The sequence below is a fragment of the Oncorhynchus mykiss genome, chromosome 8 (assembly GCF_057628025.1).
Source record: "Oncorhynchus mykiss isolate SJ-2025 chromosome 8, ASM5762802v1, whole genome shotgun sequence".
NCBI lineage: Eukaryota > Metazoa > Chordata > Actinopteri > Salmoniformes > Salmonidae > Oncorhynchus > Oncorhynchus mykiss.
The window spans coordinates 5,475,824-5,496,615 of NC_143029.1; the positions used below are offsets into that span (position 1 = coordinate 5,475,824).

At 43.4% G+C, this 20,792-nt stretch overlaps 1 protein-coding gene across 1 annotated transcript in view; it reads left to right on the plus strand.

Moving 5' to 3' along the window:
• The window catches only part of LOC110538345 (steroid hormone receptor ERR2-like), a 103,556-nt gene that overhangs the window by 32,265 nt on the left and 50,499 nt on the right, over positions 1 to 20,792 (plus strand). The window contains exon 2 of the mRNA XM_036984605.2: positions 9,422 to 9,849. Coding sequence (XP_036840500.1) covers positions 9,435 to 9,849 — 415 coding nt within the window. The 5' untranslated portion in view covers positions 9,422 to 9,434. The remainder of the gene's footprint in view (positions 1 to 9,421; positions 9,850 to 20,792) is intronic.

The window sequence follows — 20,792 nt, forward strand, 5'->3', positions numbered from 1 at the left end:
ACCTCAAAAATGTCACATTTTTTAAGAGTCATACTTTTACTTTTTGATACTTAAGTACATTTTAAACCAAATACTTTTAGACTTTTGCTGAAGTAGTATTTTACTGGGTGACTTTTACTTTTTAAGGTATCTTTACTTTTACTCAAGTATGAAAATTGGGAACTTTTTCCACGACTGCAGTGAATGGCTTTACTGAAGAGCAATAGAAAATGAGTATCACTGTGGTTTAAAGGCACCCCTTTAAATTAGTGGATTCGACTATTTCAGCCACACCTGTTGATGACAGGTGTATAACATCGAGCACACAGCCATGCAATCTCCATAGACAAACATTGGCAGTACAATGGCCCTCACTGAAGAGCTCAGTGACTTTCAATGTGGCACTGTCTTCTGATACCACCTTTCCAAGAAGTCAGTTCGTAAATATCTGTCCTGCTAGAGCTTCCCCCGGTCAAATGTAAGTGCTGTTATTGTGAAGTGGAAAAGTCTAGGAAAGACAACGGCTCAGCCGCAAATTGGTAGGCCACACCAGCTCACAGAGCGGGACCACCAAGTGCTGAAGCGCAAAGTGTGTAAACATTTTCTGTCCTCGGTTGCAACACTCACTACCGAATTCCAAACTGCCTCTGGAAGCAACTTCAGGAGAAGAACTGTTCAGCAGGAGCTTCATGAAATGGGTTTCCATAGCTGAGCAGCCACACACAAGCCTAAGACCACCATGCGCAAAGCCAAGCGTTGGCTAGAGTGGTGTAAAGCTCGTTGCCATTGGACTCTGAAGCAGTGGAAACACGTTCTCTGGAGTGATGAATCACGCTTTACCATCTGGCAGTCTGACGACGGATGAATCTGGGTTTGGCGAATGCCAGGAGAACGCTACCGGCCTGAATCCATAGTGCCAACTGTACAGTTCTGTGGAGGAGGAATGATGGTCTGGGGCTGTTTTTCAAGGTTCGCCCTAGGCCCTTTCATTCCAGTGAAGTGAAAAATCTTAACGCTACAATGACATTCTAGACGATTCTGTTTGTGGAAGGCCCTTTCCTGTTTCAGCATGACAATGCCTCCGTGCACAAAGCGAGGTCCATATAGAAATGGTTTGTTGAAATTTTTGTGGAAGAACTTGACTGGCCTGCACAGAGCCCTGACCTCATCCCCATCGAACACTTTTGGGATGAATTGTAACGCGGACTGCAAGCCAGGCCTAATCGCCCAACATCAGTGCCCGACATCACTAACGCTCTTATGGCTGAATGGAAGCAAGTCCCCTCAGCAATGTTCCAACATCTAGTAGAAAACCTTCCCAGAAGAGTGGAGGCTGTTATAGTAGCAATGTTCCAACATCTAGTAGAAAACCTTCCCAGAAGAGTGGAGGCTGTTATAGCAGCAATGTTCCAACATCTAGTGGAAAGCCTTCCCAGAAGAGTGGAGGCTCTTATAGCAGCAATGTTCCAACATCTAGTGGAAAGCCTTCCCAGAAGAGTGGAGGGTGTTATAGCAGCAATGTTCCAACATCTAGTGGAAAGCCTTCCCAGAAGAGTGGAGGCTGTTATAGCAGCAATGTTCCAACATCTAGTGGAAAGCCTTCCCAAAAGAGTAGCAGCACAGGGGGGACCAATTCCATATTAATGTCCATGATTTTGGAATGAGATTTTGGACGAGCAGGTGTCCACATACGTCTGTCTGTAGTATGTGTACGTTCTTCAGGAACACAGTCTGCAAGGACTGAATACATCAAGCTGCTTGAAACCGCAAGCCAACATTGAATTAAAATGCAAAGCTGAATCATTTACACACCGGAACAAAATGCAAAGCTGAGTCATTTACACACCTGAACAAAATGCAAACCTGAATCATTTACACACCTGAACAAAATGCAAACCTGAATCATTTACACACCTGAACAAAATGAGAGGAAAAGATAAGCCAACTTACACTAGTAATACAGTCCACACACACACACACACACACACACACACACACACACACACACACACACACACACACACACACACACACACACACACACACACACACACACACACACACACACACACACACAGACACGCACACACACACACACACAACCTTGCACACACACACGCGCATGCACACACGCACACACACACACACACACACACACACACACACACACACACACACACACACACACACACACACACACAAGCACTCACACACACACACACCCATCCACAAGCACTCACACACACACACACACACACACACACAATCTACGTGTCAGACGTGAAGGGAAGAGAATGGGAGGGTTCTGTTTATGTCGATGAACAAGGACAGGACAGACTGTCAAACAGAGATTAATGAACTCATTTCATGCATGGCTCCTTGGCTCTCCTGTACAATGTGTGTGTGTGTGTGTGTGTGTGTGTGTGTGTGTGTGTGTGTGTGTGTGTGTGTGTGTGTGTGTGTGTGTGTGTGTGTGTGTGTGTTCAGCGTTGTGATTTATGCCTTGTTCTGCCATGGCAGCTTAACCCTTAACAATCAAATGTCCTCTCTTTGGATAAATTCATAGTGTAGTGGAAATTCATAGTGTAGTGGAACTATTAACCCTTCGTGTCTCACTGGCTAAGTAACACAACTAGATCACCTCTATTAGCCCACAAGGATAAAGTATATAGGGCATCAAAACAGCAGTAAAGTACAAAGCAACAAAAAGCTTCCAGGAATAACAGTATCTTAAAGTCTCCATGGTGATATTTAGATAATCCACATTACTACATTTTAAAAAGTTCAAATTATACCCGATGATTCTCAATGGTAAACCCACTGAGATGGTGGTTTCCGGCGTCGACTTCCCAACAGAGATGGCCGCCTCGCTTCGCGTTCCTAGGAAACTATGCAGTATTTTGTATTTTGTTTTTTTTACGTGTTATTTCTTACATTGGTACCCTTAGGCTTCATTACATACAGTTGGGAGGAACTACTGAATATAAGAGCAACGTCAACTCACCATCATTACGACCAGGAATACGACTTTCCTGAAGCGGATCCTGTGTTTTGCCCACCACCCAGGACAATGTATTGGATCCCAGCCGGCGACCCAAAACAACGACGACGTAAAAGGGGCAGACAAAGCAGTCTTCTGGTCAGGCTCCGGAGACAGGCACATCGCGCACCGCTCCCTAGTATACTACTCGCCAATGTCCAGTCTCTTGACAACAACGTTGATGAAATCCGAGCAAGGGTAGCATTCCAGAGAGACATCAGAGACTGTAACGTTCTTTGCTTCACGGAAACATGGCTCACTCGAGAGATGCTAACGGAGTCGATGCAGCCAGCTGGTTTCTCAACGCATCGTGCCGACAGAAACAAACATCTCTCTGGTAAGAAGAAGGGCGGGGAGTATGCCTTACGATTAACGAGACGTGGTGTGATCATAACAGCATGCAGGAACTCAAGTCCTTCTGTTCACCTTACTTAGAATTCCTCACAATCAAATGTCGACCGCATTATCTACCAAGAGAATTCTCTTCGATTTCAATCACAGCCATATATATTTCCCTCCAAGCAGACACATCGATGGCCCTGAACAAACTTTATTTGACTCTATGCAAACTGGAAACCACATATCCTGAGGCTGCATTCATTGTAGCTGGGGATTTTAACAAGGCTAATCTGAAAACAAGACTCCCTAAAATCTATCAGCATATCGATTGTGCAACCAGGGCTGGCAAAACCCTGGATCATTGTTATTCTAACTTCTGCGACACATATAAGGCCCTCCCCCACCCTCCTTTCGGAAAAGCTGACCACGACTCCATTTTGTTGCTTCCAGCCTACAGACAGAAACTAAAACAGGAAGCTCCGGCGCTCAGGTCTGGTCAGCGCTGTCCGACCAATCTGATTCCACGCTTCAAGACTGCTTCGATCACGTGGATTGGGATATGTTTCGCATTGCGTCCAACAACAACATTGACGAAAACGCTGATTCGGTGAGCGAGTTCATTAGAAAGTGCATTGGCGATGTAGTACCCAGAGCAACTATTAAAACATTCCCAAACCAGAAACCGTGGATTGATGGCAGCATTCGCGCAAAACTGAAAGCTCGAACCACTGCTTTTAACCAGGGCAAGGTGACCGGAAACATGACCGAATACAAACAGTGTAGCTATTCCCTCCGCAAGGCAATCAAACAAGCTAAGCGTTAGTATAGAGACAAAGTAGAGTCGCAATTCAACGTCTCAGAAAAAAGAGGTATGTGGCAGGGTCTACAGTCAATCACGGATTGCAAAAAGAAAACCAGCCCCGTTACGGACCAGGATGTCTTGCTCCCAGACAGACTAAATAACTTCTTTGCTCGCTTTGAGGACAACACAGTGCCACTGACACGGCCCGCTACCAAAACCTGCGGACTCTCCTTTACTGCAGCCGAACTGAGTAAAGCATTTAAACGCGTTAACCCTCACAAGGCTGCAGGCCAAGATGGCATCCACAGCCGCGTCCTCAGAGCATGCGTTTACGGACATATTCAAACCTTATCGCAGTCTGCTGTCCCCTCATGCTTCAAGAGGGACACCATTGTTCCTGTTCCCAAGAAAGCTAAAGTAACTGAGCTAAACGACTGCTGCCCCGTAGCACTCACTTCCGTCATCATGAAGTGCTTTGAGAGACTAGTCAAGGACCATATCACCTCCACCCTACCTGACACCCTAGACCCACTCCAATTTGCTTACCGCCCCAATAGGTCCACAGACGACGCAATCGCAACCACACTGCACACTGCCCTAACCCATCTTGACAAGAGGAATACATATGTGAGAATGCTGTTCATCGACTACAGCTCGACTACAGCATTTAACACCATAGTACCCTCCAAACTCGTCATCAAGCTTGAGACCCTGGGTCTCAACCCCGCCCTGTGCAACTGGGTACTGGACTTCCTGACGGTCCGCCCCCAGGTGGTGAGAGTAGGTAACAACATCTCCACCCCGCTGATCCTCAACACTGGGGCTCCACAAGGATGCGTTCTGAGCCCTCTCCTGTACTCCCTGTTCACCCACGACTGCGTGGCCATGCACTCCTCCAACTCAATCATCAAGTTTGCGGATGACACTACAGTGGTAGGCTTGATTACCAACATCGACGAGACGGCCTACAGGGAGGAGGTGAGGGCCCTTGGAGTGTGGTGTCAGGAAAATAACCTCACACTCAACGTCAACAAAACAAAGGAGATGATCGTGGACTTCAGGAAACAGCAGAGGGAGCACCCCCCTATCCACATCGACGGGACAGTAGTGGAGAGGGTAGTAAGTTTTAAGTTCCTCGGCGTACACATCACAGACAAACTGAATTGGTCCACTCACACAGACAGCGTTGTGAAGAAGGCGCAGCAGCGCCTCTTCAACCTCAGGAGGCTGAAGAAATTTGGCTTGTCACCAAAAGCACTCACAAACTTTTACAGATGCACAATCGAGAGCATCCTGTCAGGCTGTATCACCGCCTGGTACGGCAACTGCTCCGCCCACAACAGTAAGGCTTTCCAGAGGGTAGTGAGGTCTGCACAACGCATCACCGGAGGCAAACTACCTGCCCTCCAGGACACCTACACCACCCGATGTCACAGGAAGTCCATAAAGATCATCAAGGACAACAACCACAACAAGCCTGTTCACCCCGCTATCATCCAAAAGGCGAGGTCAGTACAGGTGCATCAAAGCAGGGACCGAGAGACTGAAAAACAGCTTCTATCTCAAGGCCATCAGACTGTTAAACAGCCACCACTAACATTGAGTGGCTGCTGCCAACATACTGACTCAACTCCAGCCACTTTAATAATGGAAATTGATGTAAAAACTTCATCACTAGCCACATTCAACAATGCCACTTAATATAATGTTTACATACCTTACATTACTTACATTACTCATCTCATATGTATATACTGTACTCTATACCATCTACTGCATCTTGCCATCTTTATGTAATACATGTCTCACTAGCCACTTTAAACAATGCCAGTTTTCTATGTTTACATACCCTACATTACTCATCTCATATGTATATACTGTACTCGATACCATCTACTGCATCTTGCCTATGCCATTCTGTACCATCACTCATTCATATATCTTTATGTACATATTCTTTATCCCTTTACACTTGTGTGTATAAGGTAGCAGTTGTGGAATTGTTAGGTTAGATTACTCGTTGGTTATTACTGCATTGTCGGAAATAGAAGCACAAGCATTTCGCTACACTCGCATTAACATCTGCTAACCATGTGTATGTGACAAATACAATTTGATTTGATATACCCACTGATTCTCAATTATATTCCCACTGATATACCCACTGATTCTCAATTATATTCCCACTGATATACCCACAGATTCTCAATTATATTCCAACTGATATACACACAGATTCTCAAATATATTCCTAATGATATACCTACCGATTCTCAATTATATTCCCACTGACATACACACAGATTCTCAATTATATTCCTAATGATATACCCACCGATTCTCAATTATATTCCCACTGATATACACACAGATTCTTAATTATATTCCCAATGATAATTCCTCCATCTTTCTGTCTGTGAATGCTGAATGATATAATAAGCATTTGATTTCTTTACACTTCTCAACTCCCTCCAGCAGAAAATAGAATAGGCTATACTTTACAAGTGAAATCTAGATTACAGTCCAGATTAAAACTCCAGTCTGTTTAATATTTTATTAGACACAGCCTGTTATTGCAACCCAAATGGCCCACTAATCCCTTCGTAGTGCACTACCTTCAACCCATGGGTCCTGGTATAAACCCATGGATCCTGGTATAAACCCATGGGTCCTGGTATAAACCCATGGATCCTGGTATAAAGCCATGGGTCCTGGTATAAACCCATGGATCCTGGTATAAACCCATGGATCCTGGTATAAACCCCTGGATCCTGGTATCAACCCATGGATCCTGGTATCAACCCATGCAACCTGGTATCAACCCATGGGTCCTGGTATAAACCCATGGATCCTAGTATAAACCCATGGATCCTGGTATCAACTCATGGATCCTGGTATCAACCCATGGATCCTGGTATAAACCCATGGATCCTGGTATCAACTCATGGATCCTGGTATCAACCCATGGATCCTGGTATCAACCCATGGAACCTGGTATAAACTCATGGATCCTGGTATCAACCCATGGGTCTTGTCTGTGGGTTCCCGAGTGGTGCAGCGGTCTAAGGCACTGCATCTCAGTGCTGGAGGCATCTCTACAGACACCCTGGTTCGGTTCCAGGCTGTATCACAAACGGCCGTGATTGGGAGTCCCGTAGGGCGGTGTACAATTGGCCCAGTGTCATCCGGGTTTGGCCGAAGTAGGCCGTCATTATAAACCAGAATTTGTTCTTAAACTGACTTGCCTAGTTAAACAAAGGTTACATTAAAGTAATAATCAAGTAGTCCACTATAGGGAATAGGGGATCATTTGGCACTCATCCTCTGTTGAATGCAGCCCAACAGAACATATCCCATATCTCCATCCCCATCTAAATGATATTAACCGTCTGGTCTGACTAATTATGTTAACCGTCTGGTCTGACTGATTAAAAATGCATAAGAAATGTCTGGGAAAATGAGAGTAGGGTTTAGGTCTGAAAGCCGGAAGGAAGGAAGGGAGAGGGTCGATACATGGCTGGGTGTGTGTGTGTCTGTGTGTGTGTGTGTGTCTCTGTGTGTAGCGTAGCGTCTATCTCATTCCAGCAGTTAGGACAGAGGGCTAAGATTGTCCCTGCCTGATTCTAAAAACTGCATATGTACAAATGCATATATTTGCTGTACATATTCATATATTTAGCATACATATTCACATATTTTCCGTACTTATTCATATATGTGCCATATATATTCATATATTTGCCATATATATTTCTATATTTGCTGTACGTATTCATATATTTGCCGTATATATGTATATATTTGCTGTACATATTCATATATTTGCCATACATATTCATATATTTGCCATATATATAATTATATATTTGCTGTACATATTCATATATTTGCCATACATATTCATATATTTGCCATATATATAATTATATATTTGCTGTACATATTCATATATTTGCCATACATATTCATATATTTGCCATACATATTTATATATTTGCCATATATATTCATATATTTGCTGTACATATTCATATATTTGCCATACATATTAATATATTTGCCATATATATTTATATATTTGCTGTACATATTCATATATTTGCCATATATATAATTATATATTTGCTGTACATATTCATATATTTGCCATATTTATTCATATATTTGCCATATTTATTCATATATTTGCTGTATATATTCAGATATTTGCCTTATATATTTAAATATTTATATATTTGCCGTATATATATATATATATTTGCCATATATATTTATATATTTATATATTTGCTGTACATATTCATAGATTTGCCATATATATTTATATATTTGCCGTATATATTCATATATTTGCCGTATATATTTATATATTTGCTGTATATATTCATATATTTGCCTTATATATTTAAATATTTATATATTTGCCGTATATATATATATTTGCCATATATATATTTGCTGTACATGTTCATATATTTGCCATATATATTAATATATTTGCCGTATATATCTATATATTTGCCGTATATATTTATATATTTATATATTTGCCGTACATATTCATATATTTGCCGTATATATATTTGCCGTATATATCTATATATTTGCCGTATACATCTATATATTTGCCGTATATATCTATACATTTGCCGTATATATTTATATATTTGCTGTACATATTCATATATATTCATATATATACAGACACACAGACACATAGACACACAGACACACAGACACACAGACACACAGACACACACACGCCCTCTGCTCGTTCCCTCATCTCCTTGTGGTAACTCAGCACCGTGTTTTATCCAACCAGGACTATTGATTGAGATTGGGTCATAATAGCCGTGATTCTGCGCATGCTGAGAGCAACAACAACTCTCCCTTTAACAGCGTGTTTCGAGTTTCATTCACTTTATTCTATTTCCGTTGAGTTAACATCACAGAAATGAGAAGTTACGGATATTTTCTCATTCTGTTTACGCACAAAATAAATCCCTCTTATTTAGAAAGATATAAGGACAAAAAAGGTCAGCTGGAGGTCAGGAGACGGTCCCCGGGAGGTCAGAGGAAAGGAGAACGGTAAAGGTGCACACTCAGAAAGGTCACTGTAGGTCTCACTATCTGTCTCTTTCTTAGACAGTCCTTTTGCACAATACCGGAAGAACTGGGTGGTACACAATCATTTCAAAACATTCAAATAAAGATAAAGTGATATACAGTTTTTTTCTCCTCTATTTCCTGTGTTCCTATAGGTTGCTGAGCAGGATGCCCTCTGACCTCCAGGAGCGTCACCTGACCTCCAGCTGCGGCTCCTATATCAAGACTGAGCCCTCCTCCCCCTCCTCCTCGTTGGTTGACACCATCAGCCACCACAGCCCCTCGGCCAATAGCGACGTCAGCGGCAGTTACATCAACGTAAACAACCTCAACGGAAGCTCGCACGTCCTCGACTCCCCGCCCATGTTCAACCCGGGCATGCTGGGAGGGGGCGGAGCCTGTCTCCGGAGGTATGACGACTGCGGAGAGGGCGTGGCGGATGATTCTCCAATCAAGTGCGAGTATATGTTGAATGCAATACCAAAAAGGCTGTGTCTGGTGTGTGGGGATATCGCATCAGGTTACCACTATGGGGTCGCCTCCTGTGAGGCCTGCAAAGCCTTCTTCAAAAGGACCATACAAGGTATAGTACCACTCACTCCCTCAGTCACTCACTCACAGCGATTCACCTCTGATGAGGCCCCAGTACATTAACTGTTGGATGATCCTATGTGGTCCCATTGTGACTCAGTTGAGAGTTGACGGGGTTACAGTCACAGATATACTAAACCAGTTGACAGTTGCCAAGGATACAGTCACAGATATACTAAACCAGTTAACAGTTGCCAGGGTTACAGTCACAGATATGCTAAACCAGTTGACAGTTGCCAGGGTTACAGTCACAGATATACTAAACCAGTTGACAGTTGCCAGGGTTACAGTCACAGATATACTAAACCAGTTGAGAGTTGCCAGGGTTACAGTCACAGATATACTAAACCAGTTGACAGTTGCCAGGGTTACAGTCACTGATATACTAAACCAGTTGAGAGTTGCCAAGGATACAGTCACAGATATACTAAACCAGTTAACAGTTGCCAGGGTTACAGTCACAGATATGCTAAACCAGTTGACAGTTGCCAGGGTTACAGTCACAGATATACTAAACCAGTTGACAGTTGCCAGGGTTACAGTCACAGATATACTAAACCAGTTGACAGTTGCCAGGGTTACAGTCACAAATATACTAAACCAGTTGACAGTTGCCAGGGTTACAGTCACAGATATACTAAACCAGTTGAGAGTTGCCAGGGTTACAGTCACAGATATACTAAACCAGTTGACAGTTGCCAGGGTTACAGTCACAGATATACTAAACCAGTTGAGAGTTGCCAGGGTTAAAGTCACAGATATACTAAACCAGTTGACAGTTGCCAGGGTTACAGTCACTGATATACTAAACCAGTTGAGAGTTGCCAGGGTTACAGTCACAGATATACTAAACCAGTTGACAGTTGCCAGGGTTAGAGTCACTGATATACTAAACCAGTTGAGAGTTGCCAGGGTTAAAGTCACAGATATACTAAACCAGTTGACAGTTGCCAGGGTTACAGTCACTGATATACTAAACCAGTTGAGAGTTGCCAGGGTTACATTCACAGATATACTAAACCAGTTGACAGTTGCCAAGGTTACAGTCACAGATATACTAAATCAGTTGAGCGTTGCCAGGGTTACAGTCACAGATATACTAAACCAGTTGACAGTTGCCATGGTTACAGTCACAGATATACTAAACCAGTTGAGAGTTACCAGGGTTACAAAACCAGTTGCTTTGGATAAAAGTGTCTGCTAAATGCCATTTTTATTTCTATTTTTTTTTAGTCAGCAGACGCTCTAATCCAGAGCAACATACAAGTAAGTAAAACGACGTCATATCATGAACATTGCAAATTTTTACAACTTTCAACCCCCCCCCCCCCCCCAAAAAAAAGATGTTGCTAACGACATAATCAAATATTAGGTACAATACAATCTTCTGCTCCGTTCCATTGGTCCCATTTTATTTGGATAGTCCGCATTTTCCATTTGTAGATGCTCTACAGATGGTCATACTATCAACAAACCTTCTGTTGATAAACAACTGGTTAGTAAGGATACGGACGGGGTTACGGTTAGGTTTAGGTTGAGGGTAAGGGTTAAGTTTAGAATTAGGATAAGGGCTAAGGTCAGGGTTAAAGCTAAGGTTAGGGTTAGTAGATATTTGCATATATATATATATATAGGATCTTAATTTGATCACCCTGTTGCAGGAGAACTTTGTTGCAATGGAGGGCATTTTAGACTTTTAGTCTATTTTAGTTTTTAAATGGCTTCTGAAGTTTATAACTTCCACTTTGAAATTTCAGACTTGATTTTCCCGTACAAAAAAAAAAAAAATGTATCAACCCTTACAAAAATATCCATTAATTATAATCGACATAATAATTCACATTTCGTGTTGCTGCAGGATTCTGTTCCTGCTGTAGCAAACTGGCTCAAATTAAGATCCTACGTCTGTCGTTGAAATGTTACTGATGGTCTGTAATAGTCTGTAGAGCGTTTACACATGGGACTATCCATATAAAGAGATGAGGAGATAACAGGCCCGTGTTGCCCCAATGACGTGTGTAGTGTTAGGGAAGTCATACTGTGTTGTAGTGAGTATTCATGTTTACCCAACTTTAAATACGCTGGGAATGATGTTGATGTTAGCTTTGTGTATGTGTGTGTGTGTTAGTTTATTGTTCACCTACCTGCAATTGCTAATAACCCATCCCAACCGCCTGACTATATGTGTAAAGCACGTCGTTGGAAGGAGTATACCAAGGTGCAGCGTGGTAGGCGTACATCTTTATTTTATTGAGGCTCTGGACTGCCGACCATCGCTGGAGGCTCTGGACTGCCGACCATCGCTGGAGGCTCTGGACTGCCGACCGTCGCTGGAGACTCCGGACTGCAGACCGTCGATGGAGGCTCCGGACTGCCGACCGTCGCTGGAGGCTCCGGACTGCCGACCGTCGCTGGAGGCTCTGGACTGCCGACCGTCGCTGGAGGCTCTGGACTGCCGATCGTCGCTGGAGGCTCTGGACTGCCGACCGTCGCTGGAGACTCTGGACTGCAGACCGTCGATGGAGGCTCCGGACTGCCGACCGTCGCTGGAGGCTCTGGACTGCAGACCGTCGATGGAGGCTCCGGACTGCAGACTGTCGCTGGAGGCTCTGGACTGCCGACCGCCGCTGGAGGCTCTGGACTGCCGACCGTCGCTGGAGACTCCGGACCTTGGATCGTCTCTGCAGGCTCCGGGCCATGGATCGTCACTGGAGGCTCCGGGCCATGGATCAACACTGGAGGCTCCGGGCTATGAATCAACACTGGAGGCTTCGGGCCATGGATCATCACTGGAGGCTCTGAACCATGGATAATCACTGGAGGCTTTGTGCGTGGAGCAGGCACAGGACGTACCAGGCTGGAGACACGCACTGGAGGCCGGGTGCCTGGAGCTGGCACAGGATATACTGGACCGTGGAGGCGCACTGGAGGTCTGGAGCATAGAGCTGGCACAACGCGTCCTGGACAAAGGACCACCTTCACACAGCAAGTGCGGGGAACTGGCACAGGACGCACTGGGCTGTGAAGGCACACCGGAGATACAGCGCATAGAGCCGGCGCAGGATATCCTGGACCGAGGAGGCTCACTGGAGACCAGGCGCGCTGAGCCGGCACCATCCAACCTGGACAGATGCCCACTTTTGCACGGCAAGTCTGGGGAGCTGGCACAGCACACACCGGACTGTGGATGCGTACTGGAGACCGCAAAACATGGTGCCTGCCCGTATCACCACAAAACATGGTGCCTGCCTGGCCACACGCTCCCCATGGGGAGTTGGCTCTGGTACAACCCCTGGCTCCGCCAACCACCCCGTGGTTGCGAACCCCGGAGTCTCCTCCTACGTCTAGGAGGTGCTCCACTCACTTCTCTCCCGTCTCTGCTTCTTCTGGCCACGCTGCTTGGTCCGTTTGTGGTGGGATCTTCTGTAATGCTCGTCGTTGGAAGGAGTAGACCAAGGTGCAGCGTGGTAGGCGTACATCTTTCTTTTATTGATGACACCGAAAAACAACAAATACAAACCGAAACGCACAGTTCTGTAGGGCTGGAAAGCAACTATACAAAAACAAGATCCCACAAACTAAGGTGGGAAAAAGGCTGCCTAAGTATGATCCCCAATCAGAGACAACAATAGACAGCTGCCTCTGATTGGGAACTATACACAGCCAACAAAGAAATAGACAACATAGATTGCCCACTCTAGTCACACCCTGACCTAACCAAATACAGAATTAAAAGATCTCTTAAGGTCAGGGTGTGACAATATGTGACAAAGTGAAAATCTGAGGCTCGTACCCGACCCTGACCTGCTAATATAGAACATGAGCTGTAGGCCCAACTAGGTCTCACAGTCTTATGTCAGAATTAGACACTCATCCATGTTTCTCAAACATAAAATTTCGAAGATGTTGCAAATGTGTTTAATTAAGTTTAGGCATTAATTAACCTCTACAGGAAATTTCCCAGGATATCAACATATCTGATATTGGCAGAAAGCTTAAATCCTTGTAAATCTAACTGCACTGTCCAATTTACAGTAGCTATTACAGTGAAAGAATACCATGCTATTGTTTGAGGAGCGTGCACAGTTATGAACTTGAAAAGTTATTAATAAACAAATTAGGCACATTTGGGCAGTCTTGATACAAAAAATTTAACATAAATGCAATGGTTCATTGGATCAGTCTAAGACTTTGAACATACACTGCTGCCATCTTGTGGCCAAAATCTAAATTGCACCTGGGCTGGAATAATACATTATGACCATGCTCTTGCACCTCAAAGGTGATAAAAAAAACATGTTTTTTTCTTTGTATTATCTTTTACCAGATCTAATGTGTTATATTATCCTACATTGATTTCACATTTCCACAAACTTCGAACTGTTTCCTTTCAAATGGTATCATGAATATGCATATACTTGCTTCAAGTCCTGAGCTACAGGCATTTAAATTTGGGTGTGTCATTTTAGGTGAAAATTTGAAAAAATGGTCCGATCCTCAAGAGGAAAGAAAATCTCTAAAACAACTTTCTATCGCTGGATTCAAACTTGCAACCTTTGGTATCAGAGGCAGATGCTTATCTTCACGCACGAAATATGTCACATTTTAAGAAGATCGATTATGGAAGTGGGCTGTGTTCAGCCATAATTATAACTTTGTGGCTGTGTTAACAAGTGACGACCAGGGAGAATGCTTATCGCTAGCAAAGGACGTAGCCTGATGACGAAATGATTTACTCAGTGAGGTCACTCCTATAGAATTATACTGTATGGTCCCTCCCACTGAGGTTCAACTCTGAAGGGTTGATATCCCAGGCTTATATGTGCTGTGTGTTCAATAGCCTGTTGACGACGTGACACCAAGAAACACTAACCTTGATGAAAGCCCCCAACATCAGGAAATTGAAAGTGGCTTTCTTCTGGAACCAAGTTGCAGCTTCCTCAGTACATAAACACCCACACAACAATATAACAAGTCACACTGTGGGGAGTTGGACCCAGTCAGGTCTTTATATAACAATATAACAAGTCATACTGTGGGGTGTTGGACCCAGTCAGGTCTTTATATAACAAGTCATACTGTGGGGTGTTGGACCCAGTCAGGTCTTTATATAACAAGTCATACGGTGAGGTGTTGGACCCAGTCAGGTCTTTATATAACAAGTCATACGGTGAGGTGTTGGACCCAGTCAGGTCTTTATATAACAAGTCATACTGTGGGGTGTTGGACCCAGTCAGGTCTTTATATAACAAGTCATACGGTGAGGTGTTGGACCCAGTCAGGTCTTTATATAACAAGTCATACTGTGAGGTGTTGGACCCAGTCAGGTCTTTATATAACAAGTCATACGATGAGGTGTTGGACCCAGTCAGGTCTTTATATAACAAGTCATACTGTGAGGTGTTGGACCCAGTCAGGTCTTTATATAACAAGTCATACTGTGGGGTGCTGGACCCAGTCAGGTCTTTATATAACAAGTCATACGGTGAGGTGTTGGACCCAGTCAGGTCTTTATATAACAAGTCATACGGTGAGGTGTTGGACCCAGTCAGGTCTTTATATAACAAGTCATACTGTGGGGTGTTGGACCCAGTCAGGTCTTTATATAACAAGTCATACGGTGAGGTGTTGGACCCAGTCAGGTCTTTATATAACAAGTCATACTGTGGGGTGTTGGACCCAGTCAGGTCTTTATATAACAAGTCATACTGTGGGGTGTTGGACCCAGTCAGGTCTTTATATAACAAGTCATACGGTGAGGTGTTGGACCCAGTCAGGTCTTTATATAACAAGTCATACTGTGGGGTGCTGGACCCAGTCAGGTCTTTATATAACAAGTCATACTGTGAGGTGTTGGACCCAGTCAGGTCTTTATATAACAAGTCATACTGTGAGGTGCTGGACCCAGTCAGGTCTTTGACACCTTCACCCACTCCCCCGTTGAAAGATCAGCCACAAAATGTTGGCACCATTGTAGTAGGTTGTAATCAAGCCCTGGTCTTCAGCATGGGAACAGAAGAGTTCGACTACCTGGCGAGGTCGTCTCAGGTTGGACTATTGAAGACCACCAGCGGTCCTCCTCTCTCCTCTGTGGCATTGAGTTGCCCATCACCAGTTCCTCCTTACTTCCTTTCCACTTCTTTTCTCCTTCGTGGAGGATAGATCTTAATGGAACTCATCTGTCTGATACCATAGGAGGCTCAGTCAATAACAATCAGCATTGATGGGCCACTGTGACTAAAAACCTGGCTGTTCGGTGGGGGGGGGGGGGGGGGGTTAGTGTGTGTGTGTGGGTGGGAAATCAGGGGTGGTCAGTTAGGACACTAAGGCAATAACAATAGAAGAGAGAGAGAGAGAGAGAGAGAGAGAGAGAGAGATGAGGAAAAGGAGAGAGATGAGGAAAGAGAGGGAGATGGGGAAAGAGAGAGAGATGAGGAAAGAGAGGGAGATGAGTAGCGAGAGATGAGAGAGAGAAAGATACATTCTTGGCACTGGTTGAAAGGAGAGGCCCTCCTTCCTAATGGATTGGTAGGCAGGGATGGTGGAGGACAACGAGAGGTCCAGCTAGAGTGGGGATGAGAAGGTGGAGCACAGCATTGCATAATAATATATCAACATTTAGAGGAAAAGAAGAGAGGTTAAGGAAGGGTAGAAGAGTGCCGGAGAGAGAAGAACGTCCTCTGAGGGGATAAAAAGGTGGACAGGAGAGCTGATTAAAGTAAGGGGGTATTATAACCTTGTGAAATAACCTGATACATTAAGGGGATATGTGAGGATACTCTGTTAGATTTCATGTTAACGTGATGTTTTATGGGCAGGGTCAGAATGGACCTGTTTTTCCCTGCATCAGCTTACTGTTACAATAGGTTTAAATTATGGAATTATTACCACTGAAATGGCATTATTATTACTACAATTATGACATTATTACTACAGTTATGACATCATTATTACTACTGAACAGACAGTATCATTACCTAATTTTGACATTATTACTACAGCTATGACATTATTACTACAGTTTGACATTATTACTATGGTTACAACGTTATTACAACAGTTTGACATTATCACTAAGGTTACGACATTATCACTACGGTTACGACATTATTACTACGGATATGACATTATCACTACGTTAAGACATTATTATTACAGTTATGACATCATTATTTCTACTGAACAGACAGTATCATTACCTCATTTTGACAGTATTAATTACTACGGTTACAACATTATCACTACGGTTACGACATTATTACTATGGTTACGACATTCTCACTACGGTCACAACATTATCACTATGGTTACGACATTATCACTACAATTATGACATTATCACTACGGTTACGACATTATCACTACGGTTACGGCATTATCACTATGGTTACGTCATTATCACTGTGGTTACGACATTATCGCTACGGTTACGGCATTATTACTACGTGTAAGACATTATCACTGCGGTTATGACATTATCGCTACGGTTAAGACATTATCACTACGGTTACGACATTATCACTACGGTTATGACATTATTACTACGGTTACGACATTATCACTACGGTTATGACATTATTACTACGGTTACGACATTATCACGACGGTTACGACATTATTACTATGGTTACGACATTATTATTACAGTTATGACATCATTATTACTACTGAACAGACAGTATCATTACCTAATTTTGACATTATTACTACAGTTACGACATTATCACTACGGTTACGACATTATTACAACAGTTTGACATTATTACTACAGTTTGACATTATTACTACAGTTACAACACTATTACTACAGTTTGACATTATTACTACAGTTACAACACTATTACTACAGTTTGACATTATTACTACAGTTACAACACTATTACTACAGTTTGACATTATTACTACAGTTACAACACTATTACTACAGTTTGACATTATTACTACAGTTACAACACTATTGCTACAGTTTGACATTATTACTACAGTTACAACACTATTACTACAGTTTGACATTATTACTACAGTTACAACACTATTACTACAGTTTGACATTATTACTACAGTTACAACACTATTACTACAGTTTGACATTATTACTACAGTTACAACACTATTACTACAGTTACAACACTATTACTACAGTTACAACACTATTACTACAGTTACAACACTATTACTACAGTTTGACATTATTACTACAGTTACAACACTATTGCTACAGTTTGACATTATTACTACAGTTACAACACTATTACTACAGTTTGACATTATTACTACAGTTACAACACTATTGCTACGGTTTGACATTATTACTACAGTTACAACACTATTACTACAGTTTGACATTATTACTACAGTTACAACACTATTACTACAGTTACAACACTATTACTACAATTTGACATTATTACTACAGTTACAACACTATTACTACAGTTTGACATTATTACTACAGTTACAACACTATTACTACAGTTTGACATTATTACTACAGTTACAACACTATTACTACAATTTGACATTATTACTACAGTTACAACACTATTACTACAGTTTGACATTATTACTACAGTTACAACACTATTGCTACAGTTTGACATTATTACTACAGTTACAACACTATTGCTACAGTTTGACATTATTACTACAGTTACAACACTATTGCTACAGTTTGACATTATTACTACAGTTACAACACTATTACTACAGTTTGACATTATTACTACAGTTACAACACTATTACTACAGTTTGACATTATTACTACACTTACAACACTATTACTACAGTTTGACATTATTACTACAGTTACAACACTATTACTACAGTTTGACATTATTACTACACTTACAACACTATTACTACAGTTTGACATTATTACTACAGTTACAACACTATTACTACAGTTTGACATTATTACTACAGTTACAAGTTTCAAGTTGTTAAATGCCACGTGCACAAGTATAGTGAAATGCCTTTCTAAGCAAACTCCTAAACAAACAATGCGGTAATCAATATCATCGTAGCACTAACGACATTGTCCTTTCAGTTATGACAATTGCATCAAGTTTCAGTGCCTACAAATGACTTACGAAAGTCCTAAACAACACCGTTCAGAAATATGTATTACACTAGATCAAAGTCGACAAGTGTTGATGAGCTGAATCAAGCGTGCTAGAGCTGGGCTTTGGGAGAAAACGTACAGTCATGCATTTCAGCAGGAACTAACTCTAGATCGTTTTTTACTAACCCCAAACGTCACGGCATAAAGGTTGTACCCAACATCCTGGCGTCGAGCCACAGCTCCCACGCAAGCACGCACGCACGCACACACACACACACACACACACACACACAGCACCTGCCTGACTCTGTTTTAGCTGTCATTAAATGCATCTTTAGTGTTACAGAACGTAATTAAAAAAAATTTTAATCAACAGGGATTATTCCTGGTCTTTGAGGAGAGTTTAGTCATTGACTGTTTCTGTCTGAATATAAAGGTCATGTTTTTCACAAAGTACATATTCATCCTTCAACTGGAACTCTCAATGCACAAACAGGAAGTAACCAGCAGGCCTCATCCTTCTGTTACCGCGGATAGGTCTGGTCTCCTGGATGTTTATGGAGGGTGCATAATTACAATGCAGTGGAATTACTCTCCAATGAAACTGCAGAGAGAGACGGACTTGAATAATGCATCGAGCGGCTTCGCTACATGACAGGTTACAGACGGGCCCTTTAGACTGGCAACAATAACAATAGGTCTGGTCTGGTCTAGATCTGGGTCCGGTCTGGATCTGGGTCTGGTCTGGGTCTAGGTCTGGGTCTGGGTCTGGTCTGGGTCTGGTCTGGGTCTGGGTCTGGATCTGGTCTGGGTCTGGTCTGGGTCTGGTTCTGGATCTGGGTCTGGTCTGGATCTGTGTCTGGTCTGGGTCTGGGTCTGGTCTGGGTCTGGTCTGGATCTGGGTCTGGGTCTGGTCTTTGTCTAGTCTGGCCTGGGTCTGGTCTGGGTCTGGTCTGGCCTGGGTCTGGTCTGGTCTGGGTCTAGTCTAGGTCTGGTCTAGGTCTGGTCTGGGTCTGGTCTGGATCTGGTCTGGGTCTGGGTCTGGGTCTGGTCTGGTCTGGATCTGGTCTGAATCTGGATCTGGGTCTGGTCTGGGTCTAGTCTGGGTCTGGTATGGGTCTGGTCTGGGTCTGGGTCTGGCCTGGGTCTGGGTCTGGGTCTAGGTCTGGTCTGGGTCTGGGTCTGGTCTGGATCTGGGTCTGGTCTGGGTCTGGCCTGGGTCTGGTCTGGATCTGGTCTGAATCTGGTCTGGTCTGTTCTGGGTCTGTTCTGGGTCTGGTCTGGGTCTGTTTCAGGTCTGGGTCTAGTCTGGGTCTGGTCTGGGTCTGGTCTGGGTCTGGTCTGGATGTGGCCTGAATCTGGTCTTGTCTGAATCTGGTCTGGTCTATTCTGGGTCTGGGTCTGGTCTATTCTGGGTCTGGTCTGGGTCTGGGTCTGGATCTGGTCTGGGTCTGGTTTGGGTCTGGGTCTGGTCTGTGTCTTGTCTGGGGCTCGGTCTGGTCTGGGGCTGGGTCTGGTCTGGATCTGGGTCTGGCCTGGGTCTGGGTCTGGGTCTGGATCTGGGTCTGGGTCTGGTCTGGGTCTGGTCTGGATCTGTGTCTGGTCTGGGGCTGGATCTGGTCTGGGGCTCTGATCTGGTCTGGGTCTGGGTCTGGATCTGGGTCTGGTCTGGTCTAGGTCTGGTCTGAGTCTGGGTCTCGGCCTTTAATGTAGAGGGGCTTTGAGGATGGAATTACGTTTCTTGAAATGGCAGCTGCCTGAAATCTACAGCATGTACTCAGTTCGTTTTTTAGGCAACTGCTACTATTGCAATGGAAAGAGAGATCATCAACTGCTAATTTTGCAACAGAAAGAGAGATCATCAACTGCTACT